At 44.2% G+C, this 21,753-nt stretch overlaps 1 protein-coding gene across 1 annotated transcript in view; it reads right to left on the reverse strand.

Annotated features, from left to right (window-relative positions):
- Positions 1–21,753, reverse strand: part of LOC143806868 (mucin-2-like) — a 373,557-nt gene that overhangs the window by 139,720 nt on the left and 212,084 nt on the right. The window contains exons 15-17 of the mRNA XM_077287848.1: positions 19,246–19,340; positions 11,837–11,963; positions 9,601–9,856 (exon numbers count right to left, since the gene is read on the reverse strand). Coding sequence (XP_077143963.1) covers positions 9,601–9,856; positions 11,837–11,963; positions 19,246–19,340 — 478 coding nt within the window. The remainder of the gene's footprint in view (positions 1–9,600; positions 9,857–11,836; positions 11,964–19,245; positions 19,341–21,753) is intronic.

Genomic DNA, 21,753 nt, shown 5'->3' on the forward strand with positions numbered 1-21,753 from the left:
CCAGCAGAATTAATAATAAATGTAACAGGGTTGGCGAATTACACTAAATATAAATTATGATTAAGTGAGATCGCAACCCGGGGCCCACCATGCAGAGATGGTAAAAGCAGCTAGTGAACAATGGCAGAGCGAGATTGCGAGCAAGCACCTTAAACACACTGAGTTAAACATCACTCAATGTGAATGGAGCGCAAAGTAACTAGCTCAGTTACTCCACAGTGCGGTACAAGGCAGCACTTAGAGCTATACACTGTTAGGCAACACAGGAGCAGAACAACAATGACGCTAGTTGGGGGCCCTATAGTAACCCCCTGAGATGTCTAGGCTGGTGATTGGGCTTGCTCTAAAACTCAGCTGTACTAACCGCACACACGACGAGTCAGATGCTAAGTCAAGTGGGAGTTCCCACCCTACACTGCCTGCCTAGACACTCAATCGCCATGCTAGAAGTGGCACATGTGCACATAGAGTGGTAGCATGTCCACTCACACACATAACATAACAAATGATCTTAGCATGCCGGCGCGCATTCTAGGAAACCTTTTATACTTTCCTATTCAAGTCCAGTCAGACAGGACCTTGTTTGTAGACCAATCCAGAACTGTCACCCGACCAGCTGACAACCGACCACCAATGAGAGGTCACCACCTCTCGAGCATGCTCAGTAGGGTGATTTCTGGACTTAGCCTCTGGAATGCTTGCTCACGGCTGCCTATTGCTAATTACTATAGCTTTGGCTGGAGAGCCTGCAGTAACCAAGCGAACAGCACGAGTCTGAGCAAGATGCTGAGACTGACGTCTTTGCTAAGCAGCTCCCACTGCAGCTGAAGCAGAATTGGAGACCGCAGAGGCAGACAAGGCTTGGGATCTACCCTGTGCAGTGGGAGAATCCTGGCGCCTAACATCACCTCCACTGCTAGGCCTCCCTTCCAGCGACGTTCGTCATGCTCGAAAGCTGCAATGAGCTGAGGGGCACAAATTTGCTCAATTGGCTCCCAGGTTCTATCCTCTGATCCATGACTAGTGTTGAGCGATACCGTCCGATACTTGAAAGTATCGGTATCGGAAAGTATCGGCCGATACCGGCAAAGTATCGGATCCAATCCGATACCGATACCCGATACCAATACAAGTCAATGGGACTCATGTATCGGACGGTATCCCTGATGGTTCCCAGGGTCTGAAGGAGAGGAAACTCTCCTTCAGGCCCTGGGAACCATATTAATGTGTAAAATAAAGAATTAAAATAAAAAATATTGCTATACTCACCTCTCCGACGCAGCCTGCACCTTACCGAGGGAACCGGCAGCGTTGTTTGCTTAAAATTTGCGCTTTAACTTCCTTACGCGAAGTCCCGGCTTGTGATTGGTCGCGCGCCGCCCATGTGGCCGGGACGCAACCAATCACAGCAAGCCGTGACGTAATTTCAGGTCCTTCAGGATTTTAAAATTACGTTCCGGCGTTGTGATTGGTTGCGTCGCGGTCACATGGGCGACGCAACCAATCACAAGCCGTGACGTCACGGGAGGCAGGAGACGCGCGCATTTTAAAATGCGCGCGTGTCCAGCCTCCCGTGACGTCACGGCTTGTGATTGGTTGCGTCGCCCATGTGACCGCGACGCAACCAATCACAACGCCGGAACGTAATTTTAAAATCCTGAATGACCTGAAATTACGTCACGGCTTTCTGTGATTGGTTGCGTCGCGGTCACATGGGCGACGCAACCAATCACAAGCCGTGACGTCACGGGAGGCTGGACACGCGCGCATTTTAAAATGCGCGCGTCTCCTGCCTCCCGTGACGTCACGGCTTGTGATTGGTTGCGTCGCCCATGTGACCGCGACGCAACCAATCACAACGCCGGAACGTAATTTTAAAATCCTGAAGGACCTGAAATTACATCACGGCTTGCTGTGATTGGTTGCGTCCCGGCCACATGGGCGGCGCGCGACCAATCACAAGCCGGGACTTCGCGTAAGGAAGTTAAAGCGCGAATTTTAAGCAAACAACGCTGCCGGTTCCCTCGGTAAGGTGCAGGCTGCGTCGGAGAGGTGAGTATAGCAATATTTTTTATTTTAATTCTTTATTTTACACATTAATGTTGTTTCGATACCGATACCCGATACCACAAAAGTATCGGAATACCGGTATCGGAATTCCGATACAGCAAATATCGTCCGATACCCGATACTTGCGGTATCGGAATGCTCAACACTATCCATGACCTTTCCAGTCCACCCAAAAAATTTTTTTGCCGAGCACCACCTTGGACCAACAATGGCATTGACCTCGAAATCATCCGAGGATGCATCCGAACTTCTGACAGGAGTCCTGGACGATTGGGTCATATATACGGGTTTCAATAGAGAGACACAGAAGGTGTCGGCGATGTTCAGATGTGGAGGAAGGCTGAAATGATATAACACAGGGTTCACCTGTTCCAAAACCTTGAAAGGACCTAGGTAACGGGGAGCAAATTTAGTGGACTCTACATGCAGCCTGATGTTACGAGCAGAGAGTCACACTAAATAGCCAGGGGCAAAAACAGGAGCGAGACGATGATGCACGTCGGCGGAGACCCTCATCCTCTCCTTAGAAGCCTTAATGGCATCCTGCTTGCAATCCCAGATGTCACGTGCCTACACTGCCCAATCCACAACCCTAGGATCAGACGATGAGATGGGCATGGGCACAAGTACACACAGACTCTGACCGTAATTAAGGAGGAATAGCATCTGCCCATTGGATTCAGAGACAGAGTTATTTAACGCCAACTCCACCAGGGCAGCAAAGATGCCCATTCTTCATGTCTGGCAGAAACAAAATGTCGTAGATACGTGATGAGAGTTTGGTTGGCCCTCTGTCATGAATCCCCAATGGCTAGGGATAGCACAGGACAAGCAAAGTATAATAAATATCGGACGAGCTCTAGGGTGATGGAACCTGGGCTGACCGCTGCCCTACGCCTGACAAACGCAACTAGAGATAGCCAGGGAGCGTGCCTACGTTGGTTCTAGACGCCACGCACCAGCCTAAGAGCTAACTAGTACTGCAGAGAAAACAAAGACCTCACTTGCCTCCAGAGGAATTAACCCCAAAGGTATAGTTGCCCCCCACATGTATTGACGGTGAAATGAGAGGAAGGCACACACATAGAGATGATGTATATAGCTTTAGCAAATAGAGGCCCGCTGAAAACTAGAAAGCAGAATGACACAAAAGGGGACTGAGCGGTCAGCAAAAAACCCTAATCAAAAAAACCATCCTGAGATTACAAGAACCCATGTGCCAACTCATGGCACATGGGGAGAACCTCAGTCCACTAGAGCAACCAGCTAACATAGAGACATTCTAAGCAAGCTGGACAAAAAACCAAACAACTGAAAATCAGCACTTAGCTTATCCTGAAAGATCTGGGAGCAGGTAGGCAGGAACCAAACAGAGCACATCTGAACACATTGATAGCCGGCAAGGGAAATGACAGAAAGGCCAGGTAAAATAGGAAACACCCAGCCTCTGATGGACAGGTGGAAACCAAAGGCCGCAACCCACCAAAGTCACCCAGTACCAGCAGTAACCACCAGAGGGAGCCCACAAACAGAATCCACAACAGTACCCCCCCCTTGAGGAGGGGTCACCGAACCCTCACGAGAACCCCCAGGGCGATCAGGGTGAGCTCTATGGAAGGCGCGGACCAAATCAGTCGCATGAACATCGGAGGCGACCACCCAGGAATTATCCTCCTGACCATAACCCTTCCACTTAACCAAATACTGGAGTTTGCGTCTGGAAACACGAGAATCCAAGATCTTTTCAACAACATACTCCAATTCTCCCTCCACCAGCACCGGAGCAGGAGGCTCGACCGAAGGAACAACGGGCACCTCATACCTCCGCAACAACGACCGATGGAACACATTATGAATAGCAAACGATGCTGGGAGATCCAAACGGAAAGATACAGGGTTAAGAATCTCCGAGATCCTATAAGGACCGATGAACCGAGGCTTGAACTTAGGAGAAGAGACTTTCATAGGGACAAAACGAGAAGACAACCACACCAAGTACCCAACAAGAAGTCGGGGACCCACGCGGCGACGGCGATTAGCAAACTGCTGAGTCTTCTCCTGAGATAACTTCAAATTGTCCACCACCTGATTCCAAATCTGATGTAACCTGTCCACCACCATGTCCACTCCAGGACAATCCGAAGATTCCCCCTGACCAGAGGAAAAACGAGGATGAAACCCCGAATTACAAAAAAAAGGAGAGACCAACGTGGCAGAACTAGCCCGATTATTAAGAGCAAATTCGGCCAGTGGCAAAAAAGCAACCCAGTCATCCTGATCAGCAGAAACAAAACACCTCAAATAAGTTTCCAAGGTCTGATTAGTTCGCTCCGTCTGGCCATTCGTCTGAGGATGGAATGCAGACGAGAAAGACAAATCAATGCCCATCTTGGCACAAAACGTCCGCCAAAATCTAGACACAAACTGGGATCCCCTGTCAGAAACGATATTCTCCGGAATCCCATGCAAACGAACCACGTTCTGAAAAAACAAAGGAACCAACTCAGAGGAGGAGGGCAACTTAGGCAAGGGCACCAAATGAACCATCTTAGAAAAGCGGTCACACACAACCCAGATAACGGACATTTTCTGTGAAACCGGGAGATCAGAAATAAAATCCATGGAAATGTGCGTCCAAGGCCTCTTCGGGATGGGCAATGATAACAACAACCCACTAGCCCGTGAACAGCAAGGCTTAGCTCGAGCACACACTTCACAAGACTGCACAAAGGTACGCACATCCCTAGACAAGGAAGGCCACCAAAAAGACCTGGCCACCAAATCTCTTGTACCAAATATTCCAGGATGACCAGCCAACACAGAAGAATGGACCTCGGAGATGACTCTACTGGTCCAATCATCCGGAACAAACAGTCTTTCTGGTGGACATCGATCCGGTTTATCCACCTGAAACTCCTGCAATGCGCGTCGCAAGTCTGGGGATACGGCGGACAATATTACCCCATCCCTAAGGATACCAGCAGGCCCAGTGTCTCCAGGAGAGTCAGGCACAAAACTCCTGGAAAGAGCATCTGCCTTCACATTCTTTGAACCTGGCAGGTATGAAACCACGAAATTGAAACGAGAAAAAAATAACGACCAACGAGCCTGTCTAGGATTCAAACGCCTGGCAGACTCAAGGTAAATGAGATTCTTGTGATCAGTCAAGACCACCACACGATGTTTAGCACCCTCAAGCCAATGACGCCACTCCTCAAATGCCCACTTCATGGCCAAAAGCTCCCGATTACCCACATCATAATTGCGCTCGGCGGGCGAGAATTTTCTAGAGATGAAAGCACATGGCTTCATCACCGAGCCATTAGAACTTCTCTGTGACAAAACCGCCCCCGCTCCAATCTCGGAAGCATCAACCTCCACCTGAAAAGGAAGTGAAACATCTGGTTGACACAACACAGGAGCAGAAGAAAACCGGCGCTTAAGTTCCCGAAAGGCCTCCACGGCCGCAGGAGACCAATCAGCAACATCAGCACCCTTTTTAGTCAAATCAGTCAAAGGTTTAACAATACTGGAAAAATTAGCAATGAACCGACGATAAAAATTAGCAAACCCCAAGAACTTTTGAAGGCTCTTAACAGATGTAGGTTGTGTCCAGTCACAAATAGCCTGAACCTTAACGGGATCCATCTCAATAGTAGAAGGAGAAAAAATGTACCCCAAAAAAGAAATCTTCTGGACTCCGAAGAGACACTTTGAGCCCTTCACAAACAGAGAATTGGCCCGCAAAACCTGAAACACCTTCCTGACCTGTAGAACATGAGACTCCCAGTCATCAGAAAACACCAAAATATCATCCAAATACACAATCATAAACTTATCCAGATATTCACGGAAAATATTGTGCATAAAGGACTGAAAGACTGACGGAGCATTGGAGAGTCCAAAAGGCATTAGCAAATACTCAAAATGGCCCTCAGGCGTATTAAATGCGGTTTTCCACTCATCACCCTGTTTTATCCGCACCAGATTATACGCACCACGAAGATCTATTTTAGTGAACCACCTAGCCCCCTTAATGCGAGCAAACAAATCAGTAAATAATGGCAATGGATACTGGTATTTGACTGTAATCTTATTCAGAAGGCGATAATCTATACAAGGCCTCAGGGAACCATCTTTTTTTGCCACGAAAAAAAAACCTGCTCCCAGAGGGGACGAAGATGGACGAATATGTCCCTTTTCCAAGGACTCCTTAATATAATTCCGCATAGCAGTATGCTCTGGCAGTGACAGATTAAACAAACGACCCTTAGGGAACTTACTGCCAGGAATCAATTCTATAGCACAGTCACACTCTCTATGAGGAGGGAGCGAATTGAGCTTAGGCTCCTCAAAAACATCCCTATAATCCGACAAAAACGCAGGGATCTCCGAAGGAGTAGATGAAGCGATAGAAATCGGAGGTGCATCATCATGAACCCCCTGACATCCCCAGCTTAGCACAGACATTGTTTTCCAGTCCAGGACAGGATTATGAGTTTGTAACCATGGCAGACCAAGCACTAGTACATCATGTAAATTATACAGTACAAGGAAGCGAATCACCTCCTGATGAACGGGAGTCATGCGCATGGTCACTTGTGTCCAATACTGCGGTTTATTCATAGCCAATGGTGTAGAATCAATTCCCTTCAGAGGAATAGGAACTTCCAGAGGCTCTAGACTAAAACCGCAGCGTTTAGCAAATGACCAATCCATAAGACTCAGGGCAGCGCCCGAATCCACATAGGCATCGACGGAAATGGAAGACAGTGAAAAAATCAAAGTCACAGACAAAATGAACTTAGACTGCAGAGTATCAATGGCAAAAGATTTATCAACCCTTTTTGTGCGTTTAGAGCATGCTGATATAACATGAGCTGAATCACCACAATAAAAACACAAACCATTTTTCCGCCTATAATTTTGCCATTCACTTCTGGACTGAATTCTATCACATTGCATAGTCTCAGGTGCCTGTTCAGAAGACACCGCCAACTGGTGCACGGGTTTGCGCTCCCGTAAACGCCGATCAATCTGAATGGCCATAGCCATAGACTCATTCAGACCTGTAGGCGCAGGGAACCCCACCATAATATCCTTAATGGCCTCAGAAAGACCATTTCTGAAGTTTGCAGCCAGGGCGCACTCATTCCACTGAGTAAGCACCGACCATTTCCGAAATTTCTGACAATATATTTCCGCTTCATCATGCCCCTGAGAGAGGGCTAATAAAGCCTTTTCAGCCTGAATCTCTAGGTTAGGTTCCTCATAGAGCAATCCCAATGCCAGAAAAAACACATCCACACTGAGCAATGCAGGATCCCCTGGTGCCAATGCAAATGCCCAATTCTGAGGGTCGCCCCGTAGGAACGATATAACAATCTTGACCTGTTGAGCAGGGTCTCCAGAGGAGCGAGATTTCAAAGAGAGAAACAATTTACAATTGTTCCTGAAATTCAAGAAGGTAGATCTATCTCCAGAAAAAAACTCTGGAATAGGAATTCTAGGTTCAGACATGGGAGTGTGAACCACGAAATCCTGTATGTTTTGAACCTTTGCTGCGAGATTACTCAGGCTGGAAGCCAAACTCTGGACATCCATGATAAACAGCTAAGATCAGAGCCATTCAAGGGTTAAGAGGAGGTAAGAAGCAGCTTGACAGCAATTAAGGGCTAGGCAGCAAAACTCTGAAGGAAAAAAAAAAAAATTTCCCTTGAACACTTCTTTTTCTCCTGCTTCAGCCCCAAACAATTAACACTTTGTGGGCCGGCTATACTGTCATGAATCCCCAATGGCTAGGGATAGCACAGGACAAGCAAAGTATAATAAATATCGGACGAGCTCTAGGGTGATGGAACCTGGGCTGACCGCTGCCCTACGCCTGACAAACGCAACTAGAGATAGCCAGGGAGCGTGCCTACGTTGGTTCTAGACGCCACGCACCAGCCTAAGAGCTAACTAGTACTGCAGAGAAAACAAAGACCTCACTTGCCTCCAGAGGAATTAACCCCAAAGGTATAGTTGCCCCCCACATGTATTGACGGTGAAATGAGAGGAAGGCACACACATAGAGATGATGTATATAGCTTTAGCAAATAGAGGCCCGCTGAAAACTAGAAAGCAGAATGACACAAAAGGGGACTGAGCGGTCAGCAAAAAACCCTAATCAAAAAAACCATCCTGAGATTACAAGAACCCATGTGCCAACTCATGGCACATGGGGAGAACCTCAGTCCACTAGAGCAACCAGCTAACATAGAGACATTCTAAGCAAGCTGGACAAAAAACCAAACAACTGAAAATCAGCACTTAGCTTATCCTGAAAGATCTGGGAGCAGGTAGGCAGGAACCAAACAGAGCACATCTGAACACATTGATAGCCGGCAAGGGAAATGACAGAAAGGCCAGGTAAAATAGGAAACACCCAGCCTCTGATGGACAGGTGGAAACCAAAGGCCGCAACCCACCAAAGTCACCCAGTACCAGCAGTAACCACCAGAGGGAGCCCACAAACAGAATCCACAACAGCCCTCTCCACCAGCCCATTCATCTCGGGATGGTACACTGAAGAGAGATTGAGCTCTATGCTTAACAGCTGACAAAGCTCCCTCCAGAACCGAGACGCGAATTGGGGACCCCAATCATTGACAATCTTGTCAGGCATCCCATGAAGGCAGAAGATATGTTTTATGAAAAGTACCACCAGGGCTAGTGCCAAAGGCACGCGTGGGAGAGGTACCAGATGGACCATTTTGGAGAAATGGTCGGTGACTACCCAAATAACCCTGTTGTTACAAGACTTGGGCAAGTCCACAATAAAATCCATCCCTACCATCTGCCAGGGCCTATCTGCCACCCGCAAAGGATGTAACAAGCCTGCAGATCTCTGCCGGGAAGACCGATTCCTGGCACGTGAGATGCAAGCCTGAACATAATTCCTTACATCCCATGCCAACTGAGGCCACCAATAAGTTCTCGCCACCAGCTCAGTGGTCCTTTTGATGCCAAAATGCCCTTCTAACTTAGAAGAATGAGCCCAAGAGAGAACCTCCAGGTGCAGGTTAGGTGGTATATAGGATTTGCCGGGAGGCACCTGCTCCATTGACACCGGAGCCACCGTTTGAGGACACTCTGAAGGGACAATAAGCTGTGGCTTGCCTCCCTCCTCGGATGAGACAACAGAATCAGATAGGGCATCGGAGCGCAAATTCTTCTCCCCGGAGGGAAAATGAAGAGTAAAGTTAAACCGGGAGAAGAATAAGTACCATCTGACCTGGCGAGAATTCAGCCGCTGGGCCTTCTGCAAGTAAAGCAGATTCTTATGGTCAGTAAAGACCTGAAAGGGATATCGAGCTCCCTCTAGTAGATGTTGCCACTCAGACCGCAGAGGCAGACAAGGCTTGGGGTCTACCCCGTGCAGTGGGAGAATCCTGGCGCCTAATAGTAACATCATTGAAAAAAAAAATGAATTTGCTAATTTTGGTTTAAAGGTAGCATGAGTTAATAATTACAAGTAGCTTACATTACCATATTAGTTGTCCCACACTCAAAGGCTCATTGTCTGACACAGGAATCCCCTTATAGTAGCATGGACAGTCTTCCCTTTTCACACAAAATCCTTTATCATTTAGATATGTTCCATTTGGACAGACACAACCATCAACAGTATGGAACTTGATGTTACATGCAGGGTCTGGTTTAGATAGGAAACGACAGGTGGGAATGCAGGTAGTCACTGTATAACTGTATACAAATGATGGGGGGCAGTAGTATTTGAAATTCCCTAAGAGAAAAGAAGGAAAATAAAAGTTATGATTAGCTTCTGTATACACAAAACCATAGCGAGATCCTAAATGACTAATACTGTAATGAAACACTATTTTTCCCAGAAGCAACAAATACTAACGAAGGAAACAAAAATAAGCAAAATGTAATCTCAATCAATGACATAGTGTGCCTTTACCAAGGCAAGCATGTGTCCCATAACCTAATGTCAATTCCTCCTGAGGGCCCCTTTTGAAACAAATAATGCTCCCCGAGTGCCTCCCTAAAACAAATTATTCCCTTTGAGTGTCCCCTTTAGAAAATAATGGGGATGGATCTGTCTAGGTATGATATGGAGCTCAGGATGCAGTCTCACGTGAGTGCTTAGAAGGGTCCCTTCTCCCCTTTATCTATCATCAGGGCACCCTTTACCTTATTTCCCTTGTTTGCACCGCACTCAGGTCTTTTCCCTTTTTCCAGTGTGATATTATAAGTGACCACATTTTCTCTTTTAGGAATCTAGCACGTATCCTGTTTCTGATCTTGCAAAACAGATGCAGCGTCTGTCTCTGGAAGTGTCAGATCTGTGAACTTTGGTTTGCAACAGCAGATCTCGGTCTGGTGATCTTGGTAACCAGTCAGACTCATCCTGAACCCATGGTAGCCCTCCCAGACAGGTTTTCTTGGGGACAGGATAAATTTGTGGTGTTTAGAGAAGCTTGAAAACTTTACTTGAGGTTATGTCCACATACATCTAGTTGTGAGGAACAGCGAGTGGGGATTGCTGTTTCTCCCCTTCAAGGGGATCTTCAATCCTGGACTTTCTCCCTTCCGACTGACTCTTAGATGAGGTTTTTTTATGTGGCCCTAGGTTAGGTTATAACTGCCTGAATGCTCTTCTCTCTACCATTTCCACTAAAACCTTACCCTCTTTTCTGCCCTGGTTTTGAGGATGTATTCTCAAAAACGCGAAGGCAAGAATTGCCCCACATCACGCTTAGGATTGCCCTGTTTACATGAAGCATGGAGCAAAACTACCCAAAACCAGGTTGTTCAATCTTTATAGTCCCTGGAGAAATTTTTCCAGCGGAGTGCCATTTGTTGACTAATCTCTACTTGCTTGTTTCCCTCCCTGTGTTTCGTTATCATAGTAGTATCAAACTGGAGAAATTTTGGATATCACGTGCACTGCTGTACAAATCACGATCCACATGGTTGTAAGAAAGAATTGAAGGTTTATTCACTCAACGTGTTTCAAAGTCATTCATGACTTCTTCTTCAGGAGATATACATCTCCAGTGTGGATCGTGATCTGTACAGCAGCACAGGTGATATCCACAAATTTCTCCAGTTTGATACCACCTTCTTTGGTCATCGGATCCTTTGACCAGTGGATCTGCAGCACCTATCAACTCTGATGAGTTTCCATGCTCTAAAGTAAAGATACATCAGGTGAGTGCAATCTGATCGCATACCTTACTATCTCCACCACGGATAAGACCCTATTTGCACTTTTTTATGTCCTACAGTATTTCTTATTATCATTACCATAGTAGTGAGACTAGTGTCTTACTGCTTTACTGACTAGTTAGGGCTAGCTCAGGGCCAACAAGGGCTTAGAATATGATGACGCATGGGGGAAAGGATCCATCTTGGGATGCTAGGGAGCACAGGGTGCAGTCTAAGGTCAGTGTTTTTGGATGTGCCTTCTCACCTTTCACTATCGCATAACTATATAGTGATAACACTTCTTTCATGTGTAAAAATGTGCTGACTGCTTCCTTTTTAGGCCACATCCCATTCCTTACTAAGCCACACCTTTTTCTCTAAGTCAAGCCCCCCTGTCGAAAGACTCATAAAAAGTGTCTAAGACACATAAATATGTGGGTGCAAAGCATTTATTTAGCTTAAGTTTAGCCAGAAATCTGGTGCATTTTGCTTAGTAAATTCCCATTGTGGGTTGATTTTTCACAAAAAAGCAATATAGATTTGCACTTACTGCAGATATCTTCTCTCCACCCAGATAATGTAACACCTGCAGATGCACAAGCCCAGACATAGGAGGAAATAGAAGCACATAGACAATCCTCAGCTCTTTTGCAAGAACAAGTGTCAAAGAGACATTTCTAAGAGAGAAAAAAAATTGCATATAAGCTGTTCATTTTCATTTAATTTAGTAGCTGACATCATATCAAATTCTTTGCATTCAATTCATAGCAAACATACTATTATAACAGCTGGGCCTGAAATATAAAGAAAACTTTTCACTGGATTTTTTTTATTTAAACTGAGCTCCTGCAATTTGCTTTACTCTACTGACTCAGAAACATTTTTTTTCTTTTTCTTCTATGCCCCTCTGTTCCAAGGTTATGAAGATCCAAATTTTCATATCAACCAACTGGGCAGATAATACAGAACCTTTTTGTGGATGTCCTGTTATTTGGTTGGTCAGCAACACAGGAGAAAAATGAAACACCCCCGAATAAGTTCTTTGATATACACTCAGTTGGCTAAAGGGAAAATTTGCAATTTTTTTTTATCGAAGGTACGTACCTTGGAACAGAAGAAAAAGAAAAGCTGTAACAGAATCAGTGGGGCAGCGGCAATTGGTGGATGTAGAAAAAAAATCCAATGAAATGTCATTGGAGCGCCCACCAGGGCCTAGGGGTACTCGGTAACTGGTCCGGTGGTCAATAAAGGCAAAGTCACAGTGGCAGCAACCCGCTCTGTGGCCCTGGGCATCCAAATTAAAGGGAATGTCTTTAAAGGGTTTTTTAGAATAAGCAATGCTTGTGACGCCACCTTTGGTAGTCGGTCAGAGGTGACCGATGCTGCTTAAAGGGGTCCTCTGGGGAGTGATGGCACTGCAGCAGAGATGGTATGGCTTCCCACAGGTGAAGCTGGGTCCCAGGGCTCCCGGTGTATTTGGCAAGGATGGTGTGGTGCCAGAAATAATAAGAGGACACAAGGTTGCAGTCTCTTTACCTATTTACTAGTGGTTACGGCCACAGTCCAGGGTACTGGTAACAGGTGTTGGTAAGGTCCGGTCGGCCTGGAAGCAATTATGGATCCCATTCTCAGGTGAGGTTAGAAAGCCTTCCTTCTCGTGCTTTGAGGCGAGTCCTTTGCTGCCTTTGGCTCTACACAAGGTCCTCTCTTTTCCTGTCCTAGGACAGTACCACATGATAGGCAATGCAAGCCTTTTTACAGGATCTCTATCATAACTCCGGGCTCTGTGTGTTGCTTTTGGGTGTGGACAGACGACCTGAAATCTTCTGCCCTCCGGTTCTGCTATGGGACACACAATTCCACACAGCCTTGGGCTCCTGGTGCCTGGTTCCTGCGCTTCATCTTGGAAGGAGCCCAGTCACAGTTCCCTTCCAGCTCCTTAATTCTCCTCTGCTTCTCCCCTCTAGCAATTGTTACCAAAGCAACACTCCTGCTTCTCCACTCTGTGCTGGAGCTGCTGCACCATGTGGCTGCACGGTTCCAGCTTTCTTGCTCTCTTCTCCAACTCACTGACCAACTAACTAACTAACCCCTCCTCCAAGCCAAAATATATATATCTGGGGGAAGGTCCCCTGAAACTGGGTTCAGACCTCCCCCTTCTGGCCTGGAATTGGAACATGTTGCATGTACTGTATGTGTTCCACCTGTTAAAGGGATCTTCCTTGCTTCCAGGCATGGCATCACCCTCCCCGAAAGGAAAGCAACACCACTGTAACAGCCGGATTCCTTTGGTGTTACATCATCATTCAAGGATATTCTGAATTTGTAGTCTCAATTATGCATTGATAAGATTTAGCCATGGGTGCAAATGTGGACAGGTATGAGACTCCATATACTCTATGCTCAAAACTCATGCTTAAATTGATTTTAAAATACTGTAATCCATTGTACTCATGTGCATAAGGCATTTTTGGAAATATTATATTAGTCATGTAATCTAATTAGTATTGCATGCTGGAAAAATAAAGGTGATATGTCACCTATATTGCTAAAAATAATTAGAACCAGCGAACGAATCATATTCCATTTTCAAACCACATTTTCTGTTTGTAGAATCTGTCTGAAAATCATGCCCCAAACATTTGCTAAAATAGAAATAAACTGGACATCCCCTTTAATTCTATTTTCTATACATAGTTATGAGGACAGTCATCTTGGCTGAGCTTCTGTTAATAGCATTTTGAGGCATGATGTAAAGCAGCCATAATGACAAGTTAAAGCATTCTGGATTTTATCAACTTCTATAGGAGAGATTTCTAGGCATGATCTGTGTTCTATGCAGAGGTTGTTATGCAAAAGGTGAGTTGTGACTCTCACCAAGGGCCAGCGTTAGCACCCGGCGCACCTGGGCAAGTGTCGGGGCCCTGAGCAGGCAGGGGGCCCACTCGCCATCGGCGACACTGGCATGCTATAGTGCTGGCCCCGCCTGCTCCGGGCCCCGGCACTTGCGATACTTACCTCTCCCTATACCAGCACTGCAGCGTCTTCCATCCTCTGACTGTGACATTCAGGTCAGAGGGCGCGATGACGTCACCAGTGCGCGCCCTCTGCCTGAGCAGTCGCAGCACAGAGAGCAGGAAGACGCCGACGCTGAGGAGTTCAGAGCAGAGCAGCGTCAAGCAGGTGAATATTTCTTTTTTTTTAAATATTTGGAGCAATATATGGGGACCATCAGAAGGGGCCCATATATGGAGCATTATATGGGGCTAATTCTATATGGAGTATCTTATGGGGCCAATAATATAGGGAGCATCTTATGAAGCCAGTTCTATAGGGAGCATTATATGGGGCCAATTTAATATGGAGCATCTTATGGGGCCAATTCAAAATGGAGCAGTATATGCGGCCAATTACATATGGAGCAGTATATGAGTCCAATAATATATGAAGCATCTTATGGGACTAATATATATGGAGCATTATATGGGGCCCATTATACATGGAACATCTCATGGGGCCAATTATTTTTGGAGCATTATATGGGACCCATTCTGTAAGGAGTATTATATGGGCCCTTTCTGTATGGAGCATCATATGGGGCCCATTCTGTATGGAGCAATATATGGGACTCAGTATACTGTATGGGGCCAATCATATACTGTATGGAGCATTATATGAGGCCCATTATATATGGAGCAATAGAATGGGCCCATCACATACTGTATGGAGAATTATACGTGGCTCACTATACTGTATGGGGCATTATATGGGGTCAATTCCATATGAAGCAATATATGCGGCTCATTCTGTATGGAGCACTCTGTGGTGTCCATTATACTGTATGGAGCATTATATGAGGCTCATTATTCTGTTTGGAGCAATATATGGGGCTCACTATTCTGTATAGAGGACTATGTGGTGCGAATTATACTGTATGGAGCACTATATGCGACCATTATTCTGTATGGGGCAATATATGGGGCTCATTATTCTGTTTGGAGCAATATATGGGGCTCATTATTCTGTATAGAGGACTATACTGTCCGGTTTCTGAGCTAATGTAGAATGTACAATAGATATCACTAATGTAATGTAAGAAGTAAGTGAATTCTTTGGCATTGTACTATACCTTTATTTCTCTGCCGTATCGGTGCATTATGAATTGTGGTATGTGTTAAAGGAGCCCACTGGGACTCGTTCGCCCAGGGCCCATGAAAACCTGGAGCCGGCCCTGTCTCACTGGTTTTTAATATTGGATCTTGTGTTATCTGTTGTATCTAAAAGTATTATCAATTATTATCTTGCCTGTGATGATAAGACTGTGGAAAGGTGATTTTTTACTAGAAGTATGGTTTTAAATTTAGTGTTAACGGCCAGGGTGAAATTTGCAAAACTGTAAGATAGTGTAGAATATTTTCATATATCTGATGACACTGTCCTTTTATTATTGAAGTACAGTGAGGATAAGACACTGCTGTAGTGATAAAAAATGATATTGATAAGAAAGTAAATTAAAGTATATTAAAAATTAATTAAATAGGTAAACAATCTTTGCATTCATTTATAGGAAAACATTTTCTTAAAGAGTAACCATGGGTTTAATTTATATTTCATAAATCATTAATTAATATGAAAGCAAGTAACTTCATAATATATCTTATCAGAGAAATATGTTTCTTTATTCTCCTGGACTGTTCTTTTATTCTCAAAATTATCAATTCATGGATAAAATCTGTCTTCAGTGAATATAGATTTTCCCATTACTGAGATAGAAGTTGACAGCTGATGCTCAACGTTCTAAGGAGAACAGTAACTATTGTTTCAGGATGTCAGTGTCTTCTTCTAGCTCCTCCCTCCACTCTCCATAGAATTTTTGTAGCATCATCTTCTACTTTAGAACTGAGAAAATCTGGCTTTACTGAATACAGATTTTACTCATGAATTGAGAGTGAAATATCAATCTAAGTGATCAAAATAGATAATTACTTAATTTACTGGCACTACACGTTTGCCACCCTTGAAAAATGTGGGTTTAAGGGGCAAATTCTAAGAGCTATCTCTGCTTTATACTCCTTCTCATTAGCAAAAGTCTGTGTTAACAATAATTTCTCTAATTAATTTTCCATATCTACCTGTACTCGACAAGTGTGCCCATTATCCCTATTACTCTTTATCTTGATAATGGGACCTGTTGCTGAATCTATTAGGTCTAATAAATTAATAAGGGGTATTGTTTCTCTTTGCGGATGATACACAGATCATATAAATTCATTACAAGCAGTTTCCTCAGTGATTAAGTCCTTTTCCTTGGTTTCTTATTAAAAAATAAATATAAAGAAATAAAAAATACTGAGCTTTTTCATAGATTCCAGCCTAAGGAAATTGCTGAAAAGGAATTTCCTTACCTACGTGAGAAATTTTGTATTCCTTATTTGAGGATAAAAATTACTAATCCAAGCTACGCAAATTGTCTCTGCATATGTCACTGTCCGCAAGGAGAAATGATACTTCTTGGATCCTAATCCAAGCTACAAAATCTTAGATGAAAATCTAAGTAATATTCTCTCAACTCCATACAAGATGACCTTGATAAATCCAACACATCTTGGTTAGGCAGGATAATTCTTTTTAAGATGATGATCCTTCCTAAGCTCCAGTACATATTTCGTACAATCCCCATTCAAATCCCTGACCATTGGATTAATAAACTGCATAAACAATTATCCAATTTTATATAGCAATGTAAACCCACCATGATCTCAAAACTTTCACTTTTTAAACAAAGGAAAAATGGTGGAATAAGCCTACCCAATATCTATGCCTAACACGCTTCTAATATCATTCTACAAAGTAGATACTGGTTCCATGAATCTGGCAAACTTGGCAGGACAGAACATTTAAAAAGCTTCTAATAATAATTCATCTTTATTTTCATTGATAATATCCCAATTTTTTTGATCCATCTCTTCCTTTACCTAATCACTCTTTGATGAAATCTACTATCTCACTTTGGAAAAAGCTATGTAGTATCTCAAAAACTAATAAATATAACATTAATCCTCACAAATGTCCTATCTCAAGTTTTCATACATCTCTACCAAATTTTCCATGTAAAAAATGGGAAACATTTGGAATACTAGACTGTTCTTTACTTATAATAGGGCCTAAATTAGACTCGATTATAAACTTTCAATCATTGAAAACCCTATACAATCTTCCTGACGAAGAATTCTATAATTTTCTAGAGTTAAAGAAGTATATTAGAAATACATTATATTTAACCTTCACCTTTCAGGAGAAGTTGTTACTCTTTTAGAAAATCATATGAATAACTCAATTTGGCATAAGAAGAGAATCTACTCAATTTTTAACTCTGATGTCTCTTTTGAAAAACTGAATTAAATGTGGAGATGGGAAAAAGATCTAAATAATAATTTCCTCTTAAATAAATGTAAGAAAGTGGTGGAACTAATGTACAAGTCTTCTATTAGCGCAAACCTACATGAAAATTATTTTAAATTTTTATCTAGGTGGTTGTACACTCCTGCTAGACTTAAAACCGCATTTCCCGATCAATCCAGTTTATGCTAGAGGAATTGTGGTCAAAGAGGTAATCTTCTTCACATACTCTGGGAATATCCCAAACTTTTGATACTTTGGAAAGATGTGTCTTTACTAGTGATGAGCGAATATACTCGTTACTTGAGATTTCTCGAGCACGCTCGGGTGTCCTCCAAGTATTTTTTAGTGCTCGGAGATTTAGTTTTTCTTGCTGCAGCTGAATGATTTACATCTGTTAGCCAGCATGTGGGGGTTGCCTGGTTGCTAGGGAATCCCCACTTGTACTTATGCTGGCTAACAGATGTAAATCATTCAGCTGCGGCAATAAAAACTAAATCTCTGAGCACTAAAAAATACTTGGAGGACCCCCGAGCGTGCTCGGGAAATCTCGAGTAACGAGTATATTCCCTCATCACTAGTCTTTACTATTGAATAAAATAAATGAGTCTCCAGTCAAAATTTCTCCTCAATTGGCTCTCCTTTTTCTGGAAGCTCATGACCTCCCTCAAAAAATTATTATGGATATTCCCTGTATTTCTGACATAATTGATATTATGTTCTGTCATAACTCCTTTGAAATCTCCTTAGCTTTAAGGAATAACTCTCTACCTTAGTGTAATTCCAAATGGTTCACTTGAAACACAATTTTTTCTCCAAGCAAGAAAAGCCTCTTTATTTGATGGCTTATTACTTTGCCAGAATACTTTTAATCTACACTTTATTTTATGTTGTTTTTGCAATTGGGATGTTAATTATTGTGGTGCAACGATGTCAAGATGATCTTAATTTCCTTTCATTTCTCTTCTCTCCTCTTCCTCCATAAACCCTTTCCTATTTTCCTTTGGTTGCCTTTCCTTTCCTTTAATTCCTTTCCTGATCCCCTATACTGTAAAAATCACCTAATAAAAATATATATTTTAAAACAAAATAAGATAATTGATAAGATGTATTTTATTTATTTTACTCCCTTATATAGCGCCATTAATTCCACAGTGCTTTACGGACATTATTGCCACGGTCTCCATTGGGGCTCACAATCTAGATTACCTATCAGTATGTCTTTGGAGTATGAGTGGAAACCTGAGGAAACCCATGCAAACACAGGGAGAACATACAAACTCCTTGCTGTGACTATTTTCTCCTGCCGACTCGGCATAAGAATAAAATCGCAGATCTGCACTGCCCCATGGTATAACTTTGGTCCGTGTGCTGTCCGATAAAACATTGCATGGCACTCGTCTGAGTGATACACTAGCGTGAGCGAGTCCTTATTCTAATGACAATGACATTTATTTTAAAAAATAAGTGCAGCCAAAAAAGAAAAAAAAATTCAGTGAAAAAATGTGGAAACCTTAGTGTTTATTATTTATTCAGGATAACAAGGTTGTGACTTTTTACCTGCTGATAAGTTGCCGGGCTGACCGAAGAATGACAAGCAGCAAATGGTCCGTTGGTGTCCAGCAATACATTGCACCAATAATGAGCATATTTCTCTGTTTACAGAAGAAAAAACAGCAATAAAACCCTTGGTCAGCTGAATGTGCAGTTTGCAAAACTTTAAGAACAATTCTCATTTTCTTCATTCATGATTTCTCTCCCATTCTATGTACACTGCTAAGCTATTTGTAACTAAGTTCCCCTATAGTTTTCACTAGTATACAAATAAAGACACAAGAATGTCATGATCTCAATGGCAAGAGAACATAGCATAAGCATATATAGGAACTAGCTCTTGGAAGATGGGAACTGAGCTGACCATGAACTAAACCTAACGCACAACTAACAGTGGCTGGGTAGCATGCCTACGTTGATTCTAGATGCCCAGCACCAGCCGGAGGACTAAATAAAGCTAGCAGAGGAAAATATTAGTCCTAGCTCACCTCTAGAGAAATACCCCGAAAGGAGACAGAGGCCCCCCACATGTATTGGCGGTGAGTTGAGATGAAATAACAAACGTAGTATGAAAATAGGTTTAGCAAATTTGAGGTCCACTTACTACATAGCAGAAGACAGAAAGGACACTTTCATGGTCAGCTGAAAACCCTATCAAAAACACCATCCAGAAATTACTTTAAAACTCTGGTATTAACTCATAACTAGTGTTGAGCGATACCGTCCGATACTTGAAAGTATCGGTATCGGAAAGTATCGGCCGATACCGTCACAGTATCGGAATCCAATCCGATACCGATACCCGATACCAATACAAGTCAATGGGACTCAGGTATCGGACGGTATTCCTGATGGTTCCCAGGGTCTGAAGGAGAGGAAACTCTCCTTCAGGCCCTGGGAACCATATAAATGTGTAAAAGAAAGAATTAAAATAAAAAATATTGCTATACTCACCTGTCCGACGCAGCCGGGACTTCAGCGAGGGAACCGGCAGCGTTGTTTGTTTAAAAATCGCGCTATTACTTGGTTACGTGAATTCCCGGCTTGTGATTGGTCAGGTCGGCCATGTTGCCGGGACGCGGACCAATCACAGCAAGCCGTGACGAAATTACGTCACGGCTTGCTGTGATTGGTCCGCGTCCCGGCAATATGGCCGCCCTGACCAATCACAAGCCGGGACGTCACGGGAGGCTGGACACGCGCTCATTTTAAAATGGGCGCGTGTCCAGCCTCCCGTGACGTCACGGCTTGTGATTGGTTGCGCCGCGATCAACCAATCACAAGCCGGGAGGCTGGACGCGCTCATTTTGAAATGGGCGCGTGTCCAGCCTCCCGTGACGTCACGGCTTGTGATTGGTTGCGCCGCGATCAACCAATCACAAGCCGGGAGGCTGGACGCGCTCATTTTGAAATGGGCGCGTGTCCAGCCTCCCGGCTTGTGATTGGTTGACCGCGACGCAACCAATCACAAGCCGTGACGTCACGGGAGGCTGGACACGCGCCCTTTTTAAAATGAGCGCGTTTCCAGCCTCCCGTGACGTCACGGCTTGTGATTGGTTAATGGCGGCCATGTTGCCGGGACGCGGACCAATCACAGCAAGCCGTGACGTATTTTCGTCACGGCTTGCTGTGATTGGTCCGCGGCCCGGCAACATGGCCGCCCTGACCAATCACAAGCCGGGACGTCACGGGAGGCTGGAAACGCGCTCATTTTAAAAAGGGCGCGTGTCCAGCCTCCCGTGACGTCACGGCTTGTGATTGGTTGCGTCGCGGTCAACCAATCACAAGGCCCGGCAACATGGCCGCCCTGACCAATCACAAGCCGGGACTTCGCGTAACCATGTAAAAGCGGGAATTTTAAACAAACAACGCTGCCGGTTCCTGCGCTGAGGTCCCGGCTGCGTCGGACAGGTGAGTATAGCGATATTTTTTATTTTAATTCTCTATTTTACACATTTTAACATTAATGTTGTTCCGATACCCGATACCCGATACCACAAGAGTATCGGAATCCCGGTATCGGAATTCCGATACAGCAAGTATCGGCCGATACCCGATACTTGCAGCATCGGAATGCTCAACACTACTCATAACACCAGAGTGGCAATTCCTGTTCACAAGAGCTTTCCAGACACAGTAACGAAACTACAGCTGTGAACTGGAACAAAAATGCAAAAACAAACATGGACAAGAGTCCAACTTATCTAGTAGTTGTCTAGGAGCAGGAACAAGCACAGAGAGGCTTCTGATAACATTGTTGACCGGCAAGCAACTAACAGAGCAGCAAGGTTATATAGCGACTCCCACATCTTGATGGGAACAGGTGAACAGAGAAGATGAAGACACCAGTTCAATTCCACCAGTAGCCACCGGGGGAGCCCAGAATCCAAATTCACAACAGTACCCCCCCCTCAAGGAGGGGGCACCGAACCCTCACCAGAACCACCAGGGCGATCAGGATGGGCCCTATGAAAGGCACGAACCAGATCGGAGGCATGAACATCAGATGCATTC

This window comes from Ranitomeya variabilis, chromosome 2, assembly GCF_051348905.1.
Source record: "Ranitomeya variabilis isolate aRanVar5 chromosome 2, aRanVar5.hap1, whole genome shotgun sequence".
NCBI lineage: Eukaryota > Metazoa > Chordata > Amphibia > Anura > Dendrobatidae > Ranitomeya > Ranitomeya variabilis.